The sequence below is a fragment of the Pristis pectinata genome, chromosome 26, assembly GCF_009764475.1.
Source record: "Pristis pectinata isolate sPriPec2 chromosome 26, sPriPec2.1.pri, whole genome shotgun sequence".
NCBI classification, from domain to species: Eukaryota; Metazoa; Chordata; class Chondrichthyes; order Rhinopristiformes; family Pristidae; genus Pristis; species Pristis pectinata.
The window spans coordinates 31,390,828-31,408,689 of record NC_067430.1 but is presented as its reverse complement, the minus strand read 5'-3'; the positions used below and the strand labels follow the sequence as shown (position 1 = coordinate 31,408,689).

Below are 17,862 nucleotides of genomic sequence, written 5' to 3'. Positions count from 1 at the left end.
GAGGATTCTAAAGGGAGGATGAGGCAACCGTGGCTGACAAGGGAAGTCAACGACAGCATAAAAGCAAAAGAGAGGACATAGAATATTGCAAAAATTAGCTGGAAGCTAGAGGGTTGGGAATCTTTTAAAAATCAACAGAAGGCAACTAAAAAAAGCAATAAGGGGAGAAAAGATGAAATATGAAGGTAAGTTAGCCAATAATATAACAAAGGATACCAAATGTTTTTTCAGATATATAAAGAGTAAAAGAGAGGCAAGAGTGGATATTGGATCACTGGAAAATGACGCTGGAGAGGCAGTAATGGGGAACAAAGAAATGGCAGACAAACTGAATAAGTATTTTGCATCAATCTTCTCTGTGGAAGACATCAACAACATGCCAGAAATTTGAGAGTGTCAGGGGGCAGAAGTGAGTGTAATCGCTGTTATTAAGGAGAAGGTGCTTGAGAAAGTGAAAGGTTTGAAGGCAGATAAATCACCTGGACCGGATGGACTACACCCCAGGGTTCTGAAAGAGGTAGCTGAAGAGATTGTGGAGGCATTTGTAGTGATCTTTCAAGAATCACTAGAGTCAGGAATTATTCCGGGGGACTGGAAAATCGTAAATGTCACTCCACTCTTTAAGAAAGGAGGGAGGCAAAAGACAGGAAATTATAGACCAGTTAGCCTGACTTCGGTGGTTGGTAGGATGTTAGAGTCCATTATTAAGGATGAGGTTTCGGGGTACTTGGAAGCTTATGATAAAATAGGCTGAAGTCAGCATGGTTTCCTTAAGGGGAGATCTTGCCTGACAAATCTGTTGAAATTCTTTGAGGAAGTAGCAGGCAGGATAGACAAAGGAGAATCAGTGGATGTTGTTCACTTGGATTTTCAGAAGGCCTTTGACAAGGTGCCGCACATGAGGCTGCTGAGCAAGATAGGAGCCCATGGTATTACAGGAAAGATACTAGTATGGACAGAAGATTGGCTGACTGGCAGAAGGCAAAGAGTTTGAATGAAGGGGGCCTTTTCTGGTTGGCTGCTGGTGACTAGTGGTGTTCTGCAGGGGTCGGTGTTGGGTCTGCTACTTTTCATGTTATATGTTGACGATCTGGATGACGGAATTGAGGGTTTTGTGGCCAAGTTTTCGGATGATACAAAGAAAGGTGGAGAGGCAGGTAGTGTTGAGGAAGCAGGGAGTCTGCAGAAGGACTTGGACGGGTTGGGAGAATGGGCAAAGAAGTGGCAGATGGAACATAGCGTAGGGAAGTGTACGGTCATGCACTTTGGTAGAAGGAATAAAGGTGTAGAATATTTTCTAAATGGGGTGCGAATTCAGAAATCAGAGGTGCAAAAGGACTTGGGAATCCTAGTGCAGGATTCCCTAAAGGTTAACTTGTAGGTTGATTCAGTAGTAAGGAAGGCAAATGCAATGTTAGCATTCATTTCGAGAGAACTGTAATATAAAAGCAAGCATGTAATGGTGAGTCTTTGTAAGGCGTTTGTCAGACCACATCTGGAGTATTGTGAGCAGTTTTGGGCCCCATATCTAAGGAAGGATGTGCTGGCATCGGAGCGGGTCCAGAAGAGGTTTACAAGAATGATCTCGGGAATGAAAGGGTTAACATATGAGGAGTGTTTGGTTCTGGGCCTGTACTCACTGGAGTTTAGAAGGATGAGGCGGGATCTCATTGAAACCTACTGAATATTGAAAGACCTGGATAGAGTGGACATGGAGAGGATGTTTCCAGTGGTGGGAGAGTCTAGGACCAGAGGGCACAGCCTCAGGATAGAAGGATGTCCCTTTTAGAACAGAGATAAGGAGGAATTTCTTTAGGCAGAGGGTGGTGAATCTGTGGAATTCATTGCTGTGGAGGCCGTCATTGGGTATATTTAATGCGGAGGTTGATAGGTTCTTGATCAGTGAGGGTGTCAAAGGTTACGGGGAGAAGGCAGGAGAATGAGGTTGAGAGGGAAAAATAAATCAGCCGTGATCGAATGGCAGAGCAGATTCGAAGGGCCGAATGGCCTAATTCTGCTCCTATGTCTTATTGTCTTATGTACTAGCTTTCTGTGTTTCATGCACAAGGATCTCCAAATCCCTTTGTGCTGCAGCTTTCTGCAGTTCTTCTCTATTTAAGTAATACTCTCTTGTTCTTCCTTCCAATGTAAACAATTTCACACTTTCCATCAATATACTTCAACCTTTTACTTGCTCACTTAACCCATTAATATCTCTCTGTAAACTGTTTATGTTCTCCTTGTAATTTACCTTCCCCTCCTTTGTTCTTGTCTGCAAATTTGGCTACTTTCTTATTTCTAGTCATTAAAATATATCATAAACCCTTGCAGTCCCATCACTGATCACTGCGATCCTAGGGTGCAGGCCATCCGGACCAAGGTGCTTATCAGTATTTCGTTCCTTAGTTTTGCCTAGTACTATTTCTTTGCCTGGATATTAGCTGTTCCACTTATACTGGTCCCAACTTCCCCAGAACCAGTTCCAATGCCCCAGGAATCTGAATCTCTCCCTCCTGCACCATCTCCAGCCACACACCCATGTGGTCTATTCTCCTGTCCCTATGCTCAGTTGCAAGTGGCACTGCAAGTGCTTATGAGCTTACTATCTTTCATGTCCTGCTTTTATCTCCAAACTCCTTAAATTCATCATGCAGGACCTTATTACTATTTTTACCTATGTCGTTGGTACCAATAAGTAAAAAGACAAAAGATGTTCACCCTCTAGAGCTGTTTCGTGACCCTAGCACCAGCGAAGCAACGTACCATCCTGCAGGCCTGCTGTGGCCACAGAAGCACCTGTCTGTTCCCCTTACAATAGAATCCCCTATCACTATAGCTCCACCACTCTGTTTTATCCTCTGCTGTGCACCACTTACAACTGGGATGTTAAACTGAGGCTCGTTTACCCTCTCTGGAGGACATAAAAGATTCAACTGTCCTTTCATGTGAAAGAGAGCATCAAATTCCTCTGGCAATCCCCATGCCCTTTGTCTCTTCATGCAAGAAAAGAAACCTTTGGTGGTAGCTTCTTTCAACGGGCATCACCCCTGACTTTGAATTGAGATGTGGATCAAGTCCTGGATGGAGATTTGAGCACAAAAACGTCTAAACTTCACCCCCTGTGGAACTGAGGGAGTCCTGATGAAGGGCCTCGGCCTGAAACATCGACTGTTTATTTCCCTTCATGGATGCTGCCTGACCTGCTGAGTTCCTCCAGCACTTTTTGGGTATTGCTCCAGATTCCAGCATCTGCAGAATTTCTTGTGTCTCTGATCTGTCAGAAATGGCATTGTTTGCATGAGATGTTAAGCCAAGGAGTGCTCTGTTCTCTTTTGGGTGTGAAAGGTCCTATGGGGCAGGAGAGTTTTCCCCAGGTCTTGGTCTGTATTTAGCCCTTGCTCAAATTCACTCTAATATATGATCAGGTCCTATCACATTGCTGTTTTTGCAGGAGCTAGCTGTTGCTGTGCACAAAATGGCTGCTGCATGGTCTATATTGTAATCGTGACTACATGTCAAGATATTTATTTTGCTGTAAGATGCAAAGGTATTGTCTGAGGTGTTATAGCAATGCACACCAAACCCTTCTAAATTTTTCCTTTTCAAAAAATGGTCACAAAAATGTGAAAATGTTTTGTTTTAACCTCTGACCACTGATACCTGTGTGGTTGTTTGGTATTGTGAGTGCTCTGTGGATTTAATACTCTGTTCTGTGCTATTTCCTCAGAGTAACAGGAAAAGCATACAATGCCCAGTGACTTTAATAACTGAGGTCACAATGCAAAATCTGATCCATGTTAAGGATGAAACAACAAACGGTGTAGGGGCAGGAGGAGGCCATTCAGCCCTTCAAGCCTGTTCACAGCTGCACTACCTTCAACCCGTGAGCCCATGTGTAGTCACACAGTGTAACTACATGGGACACTTTGGACCTGATGCACAACTGCTTGTGAAGCCTCCATATGAAACAAAGACCACATGGTTTGTACTACAGCATAGGAGAGAACTGGCAGCTGAATTTCGGAAGTCTGCCTCATAAAGTATTTTGGGTGGTCTGCAGGTTTGCTTCTTTTGCCATTTGGGTAGAGAAAAATAACTTTACTGGAATAAGGAGATAATAATGTAAGAAATAAGCAGGAGTAGGCCATTCAGCCCCTCGACCCTGCTCCACCATTCGATGCCAGCTGATCTGATCTTTGACCTCAGCTCCACATTCCTGCTCATTCCCCATCAGCCTATACTCCCCTGTGGTGCTAAAATCTGTCCCAGCCTTGACTGTACTCAATGACTCAGCTTCAACAGCTCCCACTGAAAGAAAAATATTCACCCTTATTTCCCCAATCCCCCACTTCCCCCCCCACCGCCCCTCCCCCAACTGTCCCACCTGGGATTCACAGAGATTGTGACTCTGGTGTCACTGCTAAAGGAGCAGCAGTCCCATCATCTGTTCCCCACAGTGTACACACTTCTGGATACAGCAGTGTGCAATGTGACAGGGAGCACATTGCCTGGGATCGTCTCCCTGTAATTGCTGTTCCTTACTCCCAGCCCCGAATTGTGGAATCTCCCCACTGACTGTTCATCCTTGACTTAAAGGAAATTGTGCCGCCTGCACTGTTGAACTGATTAACACCCACTCTGTGGCAAGGAACATAAACCAACGACTCATCCTGTCCCATTTCTTTAGGTATCACCACAGTGCTGACCATGACAACTCTGATGATCAGTGCAAGGAAGTCCCTACCCAGGGCATCTGCCATTAAAGCACTGGATGTCTACTTCTGGATCTGCTACGTCTTCGTCTTTGCTGCTCTGGTGGAGTATGCATTTGCTCACTTCAATGCAGACTACATGAGAAAGCAACGTGCCAAAATTAAGACAAATAAACCAAGTGGGGAGGTGGGTATTGCTCTAACAGAGCATTGAACAGTTAGGCTGAAGTGTGGGTGTGGAAGTGTTAAAGTATGAAATCAAACCTAGCTTAAAATAAAACTCTTTACCTGAAGGTGTCGAGTCAAACTGCCTTGCTCACCTGCCTTCTCTCTACGTATGAAAACAGGATGCAGAAAGTACCAGAAACACATGCACAGCTTATGTTCTCCCTGTCCAGGGAATCACCCTAAAAGCTGTCCAGTTGCACCGGACAATAACCAGCTGAGTCACTGGAGAAGACCAGTAATTACAGATGGTTGACATAGTAAAGGGGATCTTGTGCTTGTGCTGGATGTCCTTGTGGTAGTACTGCCTCCAGTACTACCACAAGGACATCCAGCACAAGCACAGTAGTAACTGTCCTGAGTTACCAGCTGTGACTCTGTCTCTCGTTCCTGAACCAGAATTTTGCGTATTCAAGTCCCACTCCAGAGGCACTGGCACAAATCCAATGCTGATGCTCTGATGTTGTGCTGAGGGAGCACTACACTGTCTGAGGGGTCATCGTGGGCGAGGTTTTAATATGAAGTTGTACCTGCTCTCCAGGGGGAATTCATGACATTATGTTCAAGAGGAGTAGGAGTGGGTGAGGGGAGCTTTTGGGGGCAATGTTCATTCCCCCAATCAACAGCTGTGAAAACCCGATACTTACTGCTTGTGGGACTTGATGTGCAGTACCTACCTGTTGGGTTACCTACGCCAGTATTTCTTTGGCTGTACGGCAAACTGGATATGAAAGGCAGAAAAGAAATGCAAACCTCTCTTTTTATTGCAGGAAATTAAGACAACCGGAAAACACGCTATCGTCCTGTTCTCCTTGTCAGCTGCTGGGGTGAACCAGGAGCTGCTCATGTCCAACAGATTACACCGGGCCAACAGGATTCTCCGTGGAGACGAAGTTGAGAATGGAAAGGCTCGAGCAGATAAGCATAACACAGCACTGAACAAGAAGCTTACACTGAAGTCCATATTCAAGCCTATTGATTCCGACACGATTGACATTTATGCAAGGGCTGTCTTTCCAGCTGCTTTTGCTGCAGTCAATGTCATTTACTGGGTGGCGTATACCATGTAAGTGGCATGGTAGAGTGGTGAGTTAAACATTGTACAGGAACTCTAGCAATAGGTGAACAGTGAACATGTGTGATGCTGAACCTCCAGAGAGCCTTTGCTCCAGGTGTTATATTATCCCGTGGAAACTTGATGAACATGAACAAATACTAAAAGTGTGATATTTGACTGAATACCTGCACTGGGCTGTCTATGCTCTGTTGAATATTAGTTTTTGCCCTTAATGTTTTAAAATGAATTAAATCATCAAATTATCCAATGTGTTGGTGCAAACAATCTGTTCCTTGGAAATAATAAAGCTCATTTAACTTCATGGTGTTGGATAACTCATGGACAGATTTCAATTTTAGGATAGGTCAGGGATTAATTTTGGGGCACGTGTTAGCATCTTTGGGCACTAGCTCCAGTTCGGCTATCTCTGGGTATTACTGAGGTGGAGCAAAGTGCCGGCGGGTGCCCTGTGAGGGGTATAAGTACACGGCTGAGGCTGGCAGCTGCTGGGATACTTTGGTCTTAAGGGTTCATGTCTCAGTGACATTGCATCAAACCTGATGTGAGATCATTGATCCGTAACATTAACTTTCTCTCCCCACAGATGCTGCCAGTCTGACAGCTACTTCCAACTGTTTCCTGCTTTTGTTTCAGATCACCATCACCTTTTGTTTGCTTTGAAGTTGAGGTTTCCTTCCTCTTCCATCATTCTGGGGTGACCTACAATGGACTCTAGTCTGATGTGTAGTGCAATCTATTGTCTGATAATCAGTTCCCTGAGACTGCTCTACCATTCACTCTGATTATAACTAATCCAATCTCGTCTGCCCTTGTAGTTCTAATATCTGTCCGTCTCTGCTTTGAACAGATTCAATGGTCGCCTCCAATGCTCTCTGAGGTTGATATTCTCAAGGAACCACAATCCACTAAAGAGAAATTCCTCCTCACCACCATCTGAAATGGGCATCCCCGTAATCTGAAACTATGTCCTTTAGTTCTAGGAACTCCCATAAGGGAAGACATCCTCTCAGCAATCTTGTGTGTTGTACTAAGATCATCTCCCATTCTCTTAAACTCCATTAAATTTAGGCTCAACATGCACAACCTTTCTTCCTATATCAACCCCTTCGTCCCAGGAATCAACCCAATGCCATTTCTCTGCACTGCCTTCGATGCAAGAATATCCTTCCTTAAATACAGGTACGGGCTTACTTGCTGCATCAAAACGTCCCTCCTTATGCTCCATACCCCTCGCAATAGAGACCAATGTTCCATTGCTTTCCTACTTGCTTGCTGTATCTGCATGCCGTTCCTTTGAGTTTTGTGCACTAAGGATCCCTGATCCCTTTGGTACCATAACATTATGTAATCCCACTCCTTTTAATAATTTGTTTTTCTTTCTTCCTTCCAAGATAGACAACCTCACATTTTTCTACGTTATACTCCAGCTACATCCTTTGCAAGCTCTGTGTCCTTACAACTTGCTAACCTATCTTGGTATAATCAGCAAATTTGGATGCAGTACACACAGACCCTTCATCCAAGTCATGAATATGGACTGTAAATAGCTGAGGCCCCAGCACTGACCCCCGTGGCACTCCACTAGTACCGATCACTAATTCAAACATGACCCATTTCTCCTAATTCACTGTTCAGTACTTACCCACTCTCATCTGTATCAATATATTGTCCCCAACCTCTTGAGCTCTCATTTTATGCAGTAACCTTTACTGTGGTACCTAATTAATTGTCTTCTGGGGATCTAGATCTACTGGTTCCCCTTGATCTACCTTGTTTTTAAACATCCTCAGCAAACTCTAGCAAATTTCTTAAAGCTTCCCTTTCACAAACCATTTTGTTCTGCTCCGTTGTCTAATGATTTTCTGAAAGTTCTGTTTCTACCTCTTCACTAATGGTTCGGGAATGTTGTCCCAATGCAGATTTTACACTGGCTGAGAAAACATAAACTGGTCCAAAGAAAAAGAGGTGGAATAAACAAATCAATGAGACTTGGAAATAGAAGCAAAAGTTGGCCAGTTGGTCACTCCAGGTGTTCTACTGTTCAACAAGATCACAGCAGATGCTGAGCCTCTCCACATCCCTGCAGAATTCCCACATCCTCTGAATCTCTGAGTGCCCAAAAAGAATAGAATGAAAGCAAAGTTGAAGGAAAGATGACCAACATAATAGGTACAAATATATTTTGTTAAAAGTTTAAGTTTATCAAAGTGCTTTGAAGTTAACATTACATTACTAAATTGGCTTATGATTGATTACAATATTAATGTTTGTCACTGTCACGGGTGTTGGGACAAAATCAGTCCACCCAAGGAGACAGTTTCCTTTGATCCCATACTGATCCAAGGGTTAGTCCCGTACCGGTCCAAGGGTCGGTCTCGTACCGGTCCAAGGGTTAGTCCTTAAGGGAGTAGTTAGCACAGAAACAGGTATCAGTTCTTCACTCTTTTATTGGATAATAATCTGAATCAGAATACATAACAATGAGAAGTCAGTACGCTTCAAAACTGAGAGTCTTTAATATATAAACAATAAATTTACAAAAAATACAGCCTGGTGCACTTTGCTGATCCCTGGGATAAATGATATACTGGCAGATAGTCAGCAGTGCTGGACAGTGAACAAACACACCCTTATATCCATTTCCCTGTTAAGATAGAGTCTGTAGGTTGAGACAGATATTTGCAGTAATCAACCTATTTAAAGAGAAAGAAAATTAGAAAAATAACATCCAAACTGTAGGAAGGGAGAAACAATACAACTATCATCAAATTCCTACCAACCCAGCCAGAGCACCACCATACAACCATCATTGTGTTCCTACTAAGCCGGCCAGAGTACCACCATACAACCATCATTATGTTCCTACCAACCCAGCCAGAGCACCACCATACAACCATCATTGTGTTCCTACCAACCCAGCCAGAGCACCACCATACAACCATCATTGTGTTCCTACTAAGCCGGCCAGAGCACCACCATACAACCATCATTGTGTTCCTACTAAGCCGGCCAGAGTACCACCATACAACCATCATTGTGTTCCTACCAACCCAGCCAGAGCACCACCATACAACCATCATTGTGTTCCTACCAACCCAGCCAGAGCACCACCATACAACCATCATTGTGTTCCTACCAACCCAGCCAGAGCACCACCATACAACCATCATTGTGTTCCTACTAAGCCAGTCAAAGCACCGCAAGAAAAACACTTCAGCAAACACATATAGTCTTGAGTCACATTTGAGTGAGCTTTGACACCTAACCATCCAAGAGGTGAGAGTTAGCAGCAATATAAAAGAGAGAGAGGTGAGGGGATGTCTAGGGAAGTAATCCCAGGCTCAGGGACAATCATAAGGCCAGAAATGGAAGAGCACAGAGATTCTGGAGCATTGTGAGCTACAGGAGATTACAGAGAGGGCTGAGTCCGTGAAGGAGAGTTCAGAGATAGAGGGCTGAGTCTGTGAAGGAGATCACAGAGATAGAGGGCTGAGTCCATGAAGGAGATCACAGAGATAGGGGGCTGAGTCCGTGAAGGCATTTGAAATAAAGGATGAGAACTGTAAAATCGATAGGCTGTTTAGCAGGTATGGGTCAGCAAGCACGGGGGTGATGGGTAAAGGGGACTCAGTGCAGTGGGCAGCAGTTGTTAGGGGAGTAGGAGGAGGGAGGTTGGCCAGGAGAGCTATGGAATAGTCATGGTTGGAGATGACAGAGGCAAGAACGATGACTTCAACAACAGAGGAACTGAAACAGGGCAGAGCTGGGTGATGTTACAGAGTGGAAGTAGTCTTTGACAGTGCTATAAATGTTCTAAAGTAAAACCCATTTGAGATGGGGGTTTAGTCAATCAGATCACAACATTTCGTTCAGTGTGTCAAAGCCTGTGCAAGAGCTGATGTGGAAGGAGGTGCTGGTGGTACAATGGTACGATCCTGAGGACCACTAACTGGGCACTGTAATCCCATTTCAAGTCAAGAGGAGTTCCCACTCCAGAATAACAACCAAGGACATATGCTGGACAGTGACCATGGAGAAATGTTGGCCAAGGATGACTGGTCTTCTCCCCAGTAAGGAAGAGGGAGGTTGCAAATGCTTGCAAAGCTGCATTGGAAGCTGTCAGCTTCAGCTGCTGAGTCAGACATGCAGAAAGAAAAGTGAACAGAAAACACGTTTTAAAATTCACTCGAATCACCAAGAAAGGCCTGAGGGCTCTTCTTCATTTATTCATTTTCAGCATCGGGGCATCAGTGGCATTTATTACCCTTGAACTGAGTGGCTAACTGGGCCAGTTAAGAGTCAACAACATTAGTGGGTCTGGAGTCACACATAACCAGGACCAGGTATGGTCAGCAGATCTCCTTCCCTGTGGGGTATTAGTGCACCAATGTTTTATTGAGACAATCCATTAGTTTGGTGACTCGTGTTGAAAATGGCTATTTAAAACAAAATTCCAGATTACTAGGTGCATGGATAGGAAAGGTTTTAGAGGGATATGGGCCAAATGCAGGCACATGGGACTTGCTTGGATGGGTGTCTAGGTGGGCATGGACTAGCTGGGCCGAAGGGACTGTTTCTGTGCTGTATAACTCTATGACTATTATTAACTGACTGGAAATGCCACAGGTGCTATGCTGGGATTTGAATTCAGTCTCTGCATCGTTAGTCCAGACTTCTGGACTACTAGCCCAGTAAATGAATCATTGGACCAGCACCCCCTCCTTCCACATCAGCTCCTGGAGCTTGGTGATGGACAGGTCTTCACCTTGTGCTCCCTCTGCTTTCTGCTGCACACCTCAGTCACACCATGTTTGTGTTGAAAGCTTTTGTACTGGGAATAGACTAGCAGAAGATTAAAACCCGATCCTCACCGGAAAGCCACATGATCTTTCTTCTTGATTATGCCCCACACAATGAGTTGCACTTTTCTTGAAAAATGGAGCATTGCAGGTGCGAGAACGTTTCATTATCCCCAAACCACAGCTGACAGGGCAAGGGCTCCACGCTGTCCAGATCGACCAAAACCCAGTGACTGAAACAAAACAGGAAGAATAAGGCAGCAAAGATTCCCACCAGGATTGTTCTTCTCCCCTCATCCTCTCATTGTTTCAGGAGACCTGGGTTGGTGGGTGGGGGGGTAGGGGAGACAGTGGGGGGGGGGTTGCAGGAGAGTTCTGACCCTACACAGAGGGATGTAATGGTGTCACCAGGTTGCCATCACTCACTCTACATTAGGACATGAGAAAGAGGCTTTCTGAATCCTCAGAGACACAAGAAATTCTGCAGATGCTGGAATCTGGAGCAACACACAAAGTGCTGGAGGAACTCAGCAGGTCAGGCAGCATCCATGGAGGGAAATAAACAGTTGACGTTTCAGGCCGAGACCCTTCATCAGGACTAGAAGGGAAGAGGGCAGAAGCCAGAATAAGAAGGTGGGGGGAGGGGGAGGGGGAGGAGCACATGCAGGCAGCGGATAGACGAGTTCAGGCGATAGGTGAGTCTAAGTGATAGGCAAATCCTTCCAGACGTCCCAGAGCAGATCATGGTCATTAAAGCTTTGTAAGTAGTCACTGTTGCAATGCAAGTAACGCAGCAGCTGATTTGCATACAGCAAGATCCCATTAAGAGCGGTAAGAGTTGATCATCTGTTTTAGTGATGTTGGCCCCAGGACATCACGTTTGCTCTATTGCTCTTCTAGCAGCCAGAGACCTCCATCCGGTGGCTCTCCCTGGGTTAGTGCGGCACTCTCTCAATCCTGCACAGGAGGGTCTACCTAACCTTCTGGCTCAGAGGTCAGAGGCACACTGAGGCGCAGCTGACACACAACATGATCACAGTCCCCACATTTCACTCTGCACGATTCTGAAATGGTTCATTGTTTGTGTAATCAGACAGAGAGTGTGGACAAGTTTTCCAACTCCGGTCTGCTCACAGCCATCCTCATCCCCCTCCACCCCCAGCCCTCACCCATCAACCCTGTGTCCACTTGTTTAGCAAGGGTCACTATAGACTGGTTTAGCCTTCCTCAGCTCCGGGACGTTAGGGGCAATTGTGGTGCTGCTGCTGGGGTCAGTCACCTCCGTACAAGCCAGGGCAGCAGTGGGCCTCTTGTGGTCCAGCTACACTCCAGTGAGTACAGCATCCCAAGCCATTCCCTGAACCCATGGGAGCCCAGGACACGAGCCAACTGAGCTGAACTCATTGGGTGATGCAGGTCTGGCTGTGAATATCCCTGACCGGGAGAGAGAAGGCAGTGGTCAGGTATCCAGGCAGCAGGGATATTCGCCAACACACTGCTGCTGACAACAGGTGGGGAGTGGGGGGAGGTGGGGTGTGGGGGGAGGTGGGGTGTGGGAGGGAGGTGGGGTGTGAGGGGAGGTGGGGAGGGGGGGAGGTGGGGTGTGGGGGGAGGTGGGGAGTGGGGGGGAGGTGGGGTGTGGGGGGAGGTGGGGAGTGGGGGGGAGGTGGGGTGTGGGGGGAGGTGGGGAGTGGGGGGGAGGTGGGGAGTGGGGGGGAGGTGGGGTGTGGGGGGAGGTGGGGTGTGGGAGGGAGGTGGGGAGTGGGGGGGAGGTGGGGAGTGGAGGGAGGTGGGGAGTGGAGGGAGGTGGGGAGTGGGGGGGAGGTGGGGTGTGGGGGGAGGTGGGGAGTGGGGGGAGGTGGGGTGTGGGGGGAGGTGGGGAGTGGGGGGGAGGTGGGGTGTGAGGGGAGGTGGGGAGGGGGGGAGGTGGGGAGTGGGGGGGAGGTGGGGAGTGGGGAGTGGGGGGAAGGTGGGGAGTGGGGGGGGTATGAAGGGAGGTGGGGAGTGGGGCACTGCAGTCTTGTCCTCGGTGCAGGGAGCGGACTGGATACAGGGACGTTGCTCTCTCTGGATCAGGGGGGCACCCTCCTCAGAGACAGGAACGCAGGAACCCTGGCAGGCAGCAGTCAGGCCTCACGTCAGAGACCGCAGCGACAGAGCACGGGAAACAGCCTCATATCAGGTATGTCCATAGCCTGAGTGAAGCCAGTCCCCCGATACCCCGACAAAAACACTCCCCACTTTCCCCACATCACCTCACTGCAGCCTGTACCCACACACACCCAACAACGGAGCGCTCTCTCCCACTCAAACCTCCCGTGTTGTTCACACATCGTGTTGCTGCCCTGCAAGGGGCGGTGGGCAGTGGCAGTGGTCACGTACCTGGGCAGTCAGCATTTCCGCAGGGCATAGCCTGCTCGAGGGAGCCGCTGCAGGGGAGGCCCCCGTTGGCTGGAGTGGGGTTGTCACAGATACGAACTCGTCTCTTGATGCCGGCACAGGAGGCAGTGCATGGAGACCAGGGTGACCACTCCGACCACTCCCCGTTGACTGTGGGACGCAGAAACGTTTCACTCAGCCGGATAATGCAGTGTACACACAGGGAGAGTGTTTTACCACATTACGTAGAACATAGAACAGTACAGCACAGGAACAGGCCCTTTGGCCCACAATGTCTGTGCTGATTAAACTAATCCCATATTCCTGCACATGATCCCTGTCTCTCCATTCCCAGCCTGTTCATGTCCCTGTCTAAATCGACCTTAAACATTGCTATTGTATCTGCTCCCACCACATCCCCTGGCAGTCAGTTCCAGACACCCACTACTCTCTGTGTAAAAAAACTTGCCCCACACATCTCCTTTAAACATTGTCTGGGTCTTAGGGAATACGGGTTGGGGAGGTGTCAGACAAGCATTAGGTGGTGGGAGGGGTTGGAAACTGAAACTGATGGGAGTGGTGGGTGGGGCATTGACTGTGGGGAGATGTGGACACCAAGTAAACTCTACAAGGGGATCCATGTGCAGGAAGATTAACACCTAGGACTCCCTGACAAGTAAAGTTGGTCTCTTGAAATAATTCTGAAGCAGGCCTCAGCTCTCCAGTTCAGGCCGGCTCAGTGCCTGTGGCTCACACTGGCCTCCAATGAACAGTGGAACTTTGTTCTGGTTGTATCAGGCACATGCTGCTTGTTGTTTGACATCAGTGCCCAAGGTTGGTGACCTCTGTGCATTTGTGAATCAAACTTCTGGGAGTGCACAAACACACAAACATAATTTGGGCAAAAACATTCATTCTCATGGCACAGAAGAACACTGCTCCACCCCAGCACTCTCCCCCACTCTCAAACTCATGGCTGCCGCTTTGCTCAACATTTAAATTTTGTAGACTTGATCACTGGGGGCATTTGCTCAAAGTTCAACAGCTGAAGTCAATGGTCAGTCTCTGACTTGGGGAAAAATCAAAGGGGATGGTAATTGGGGTTCTGGTAGTGCTGTTCCCTGTAAACAAGGGGCGGCAGTTTGGATGCTTGTGTCCGTGTTAAGGTTTTACATGGAGGTTAACCTCAAAAATCAGAATTTTAGTTGCAGTGAATTGAATGATCCTAAATGTAGAACATTTTTTAGAGTTGGAACAGGGATGGCTCTGAACATTTTGCCCCAGATTTTACATTGAGAACTGGAACAGAAGAGCAGAGATCCTTTGATGAGAATCTCATGCAGTCCTACAAGTGTCCTCAGGCAATAAGACTCTTCCTTTAAATCTCTGCACATCAGTAAGTCAACAATCAGCTCCCGGTGTTTTTGCTGGCATGTAATCCCTTGCCAAGCACGACCAGGTTTGGCCACGTTATTCCCCTCTCTCAGTTGCCTTTGCTAAACCTCAGAAATTTAACTTCTTTCAGCTTCTTTGAACATCCCCATCAATCCAAATCAACGCAAAGCCCGCAGCTGTCCTGTTCTACACCCTCCTCCGGTGTGGAACAGCAAGTCATCCCCAACACCTCTTTCTGCTGACAGATTGTCTCCTGACAGATGCCTGAAGCTCCAATGTTCCTCTCCAATCCCACTCACCCTGCTGGGTCTCCGATTTCTCACTTCTCTGCAGCTCTCAACATTCTTATTCCCCCACTGCAGACGTCCTTCCTCCTCCCTGCCCAAACTCAGAGAACCTTACACAAGATCAGAAGCAGCAGCTCCCCCCCCCACCCCCCAGTCAACAAGATTATCACTGATCCTTTACCTCAGCACCTCACACCCCCCAATTCCCTGAATATCCAGAAACCCATCAACCTCTCTTGAATATACTCAGAAGCTGAGTCTCCACAGCCCCTTGTAGAGAATTCCAAAGATTCACCAGTCTCTCAGTGAAGAAATATCACCTGGCCCTGAGCAGCCGATCCAATATTTCTAGCCTGTGGCCCCTGGGTCCGGACTCCCCAACTAGGAGAAACGTCAGCTGCACACCTACCCTGTCATGCTCGTAGGAATTTTGTGCATTTCAGCAGCACCTCTCATTCTTCTACAAGGAGGACATTTGGCCCATCGAGTATGCACCAGCTTTTCCAAAAAAGCAATCTAATTAGGTTCACTCTCTTTATCCTTCTTGATATTCCTGGAATAATTGTGTCCTTCAAGTAGTTTCACTGTATCCTGGGACTTTAAATCTCACAAGTCTTGCTTGTCCTGATGTCTTTAGTCATTTTCAAGCCAAGCTGAGCATCACTATCCTGCTTTTCACCATCCTTCCACCTCCCTCTCCCTTCTCTCGGCCGTCCGCTCTCCAGCACTCACCCTTCTCCCTACACATGTGCTCTGCACAAGAGTCCAATCAATGAAGGAGCTTCAAAGAAGGGAGACTTGGAGACATAGAGCAGTACAGCACGGATACAGACCCTTCGGCCCGACCAGTCCACGCCGACCACGGTGCCCACCCAGCTAGTCCCAACTTCCTGCATTCGGCCCATATCCCTCCAAGCCCCACCCCTCCATGTGCCTACTCAAGTGCTTCTAAAATGATACTATTGCACCTGCCTCACCCACCTCCTCTGACAGCTCGTTCCATACACTCACCGCCCTCTGTGTGAAAAAGTTACCCCTCAGCTCCCTTTTAAACCTTTCCCCTCTCACCTTAAACCTATGCCCCCTTGTTTTGGACTTCCCTACCCTTATCTACCTTATCTATGCCTCTCATAATTTTAAACACTTATATAAGGTCGCCCCTCATTCTCTACGTTCCAGGGAATAAAGACCTCGCCTGGACGACCTCTCCCTGTAACTCAGGAGGAGGGCAGGCTCGGAATGGGAGAGAGGCTGTGACAGAGGGAAGAGGGGGAGCTGGAATTTCTGCATTCCTTTAGTGGTATCTCTTGATAATCTGAAGAAAGGGACCAGTGGGGAGACCCTTGTGGTGGGACAGTGCAGACATTTGATCGGCAGAGATCAGTGACAGGGCTTCAGCCTGTATCATGGGACTTTCAGCCCTACCCACTGTCACCCGTCCCCCTCACAGGGTCTGACCCAGCTCCCAACCTCCTCACTCCCACAGCTTCTGGAACTGAACCAGATCGTCCACAACCTTGGTACCACGAGTGATTCCTAGCTTTGGACTCCAGATCACATCGACCACTGGGCCATCTGCTTCCACTCATAACTGCACCTGACCCCATCACAACCTCAGCTCACCTGACGTGGAGACCTTTGTCCCTAACGTCCCTGCCCTTGTCCCTTGGCCGTTCACGTTCCAGAACTCTACTTACCACCTCCCTCATTCCACCCTCCCATAAATCGGGTCAACCAAACCTTGCAAACCATTCCCCAACTGACTCTTGTTCACCCATCACCCCCTCCACTCACAGTCCCACACCCGCTCACAGTCACACAAAGTGCTGCTGAAAATTTTCATCCTTTTTCATTCATTACTTTGCCCCTCCCCACCTCTGGAACCCCCTCTAGCCCCTCAGACCGCTGAGATCTCTGCTCCCAGCCTTACCCATTTCCCACCTTTATTCACTGCACAAAGCTGCTGAGATCCTACACTTTGGAATTTCCTTCCCAGCTCCTCTCCCCTCACTGATCAAGCTTGTGACCACCTGCCCCAAGATGGCTCCGTCTCCATCCTGGGGAGCACTTTGAGGAAGATGCTGTTGTTGCTGTGGAGAGTACCTGGGCAAGGTCTGAGCGCCTCACATCCCATCAATTCCGCTGATGGTCCCTCACAACGCATTCCACTCTCCGGGTGTGTGCACATACGAATCCGCATTTTGTTCTGCACCCCACAGGTAGCAGTGCAGACTGACCAAGGGGACCAGGGGGTCCACGTACTGGAGGCTGCCACATAAACAGAAAGATCTCTGTTCACGTTCATTGTATTCATAGAGCACAGAAAAAGGCCCTCTGGCCACCAAGTCCAGCACTCAGGCCACAGCCTCCTAACCTTTGGTGAGTCAAGTCCTCGACTAGATACTTCCACAAATCTAACCAAACCTTCTGAACTGGACAACAGTAACCTGGAGAGAGACCTTCAGCAGGAACCACCCCTGGCAGTTGTACCCAAAGGGATACTTGCCCCCCCAAAAAGGCTCTTTACAGCTAAAGTATAGAGTTTGCATAAGTACATGGGACTACGATAAATTTTTTTTTAAATTAAATTTTATTTACAGCATGGTAACAGGCCCTTCCGGCCCAACGAGTCCGCGCTGCCCATTTTAAACTCAAATTAACCTAACCATGCGTCTTTAGAATGTGGGAGGAAACGAGCTTGGATAAGTACATGGGACTACGATAGAGCTTGGATAAGTACATAAGTACACGGGACTACGATATTGTGGCTATTACAGAGACATGGCTGACATCAGGGCAGGAATGGATATTGAATATTCCTGGTTTTCAGTGTTTTAAAAGGGATGGGGGGGGGAGAAGAGGAGGAGGGGTGGCGATAGTGGTCAGGGACACGGTTACAGCTGCAGAAAGGGTGGATAATGTAGAAGGATCCTCTCTAGAGTCAGTATGGGTGGAAGTTAGGAACAAGAAAGGAGCAGTTACCCTCC

At 47.7% G+C, this 17,862-nt stretch overlaps 2 protein-coding genes across 3 annotated transcripts in view; one reads left to right on the top strand and one right to left on the bottom strand.

The window, feature by feature from the left end:
* Window positions 1–6,316, top strand: part of LOC127583276 (gamma-aminobutyric acid receptor subunit delta-like) — a 34,871-nt gene extending 28,555 nt beyond the window's left edge. For both annotated transcript variants that reach the window (XM_052039061.1, XM_052039060.1), the window contains exons 8-9: window positions 4,688–4,899; window positions 5,708–6,316. In XM_052039061.1, the coding sequence (XP_051895021.1) occupies window positions 4,688–4,899; window positions 5,708–6,007 (512 nt within the window). In that variant the 3' untranslated portion in view covers window positions 6,008–6,316. The remainder of the gene's footprint in view (window positions 1–4,687; window positions 4,900–5,707) is intronic.
* Window positions 6,317–7,402: 1,086 nt separating this feature from the next.
* Window positions 7,403–17,126, bottom strand: LOC127583279 (coadhesin-like). The gene is made up of 4 exons (XM_052039063.1): window positions 16,979–17,126; window positions 13,197–13,364; window positions 10,887–11,047; window positions 7,403–8,708 (listed from the first exon to the last, which is right to left on the bottom strand). Exons 1-4 carry the CDS (start codon window positions 17,073–17,075, stop codon window positions 8,646–8,648), a joined length of 489 nt encoding a protein of 162 aa, XP_051895023.1. The 5' UTR covers window positions 17,076–17,126; the 3' UTR covers window positions 7,403–8,645.
* Between the last annotated feature and the right edge of the window lie 736 nt (window positions 17,127–17,862).

Bases quoted from the DNA above. Each gene is read 5' to 3' on its own strand.
- LOC127583279 (XM_052039063.1), bottom strand. From the start codon at position 17,075: ATGCGGATTCGTATGTGCACACACCCGGAGAGTGGAATGCGTTGTGAG. The intron at 13,365-16,978 runs GTACTCTCCACA...TGCGTCCCACAG, and splicing joins GGCGCTCAGACCTTGCCCAG to TCAACGGGGAGTGGTCGGAG. The intron at 8,709-10,886 runs GTGAGGATCGGG...CTCTTTAAATAG, and splicing joins AAAGATCATGTGGCTTTCCG to GTTGATTACTGCAAATATCT.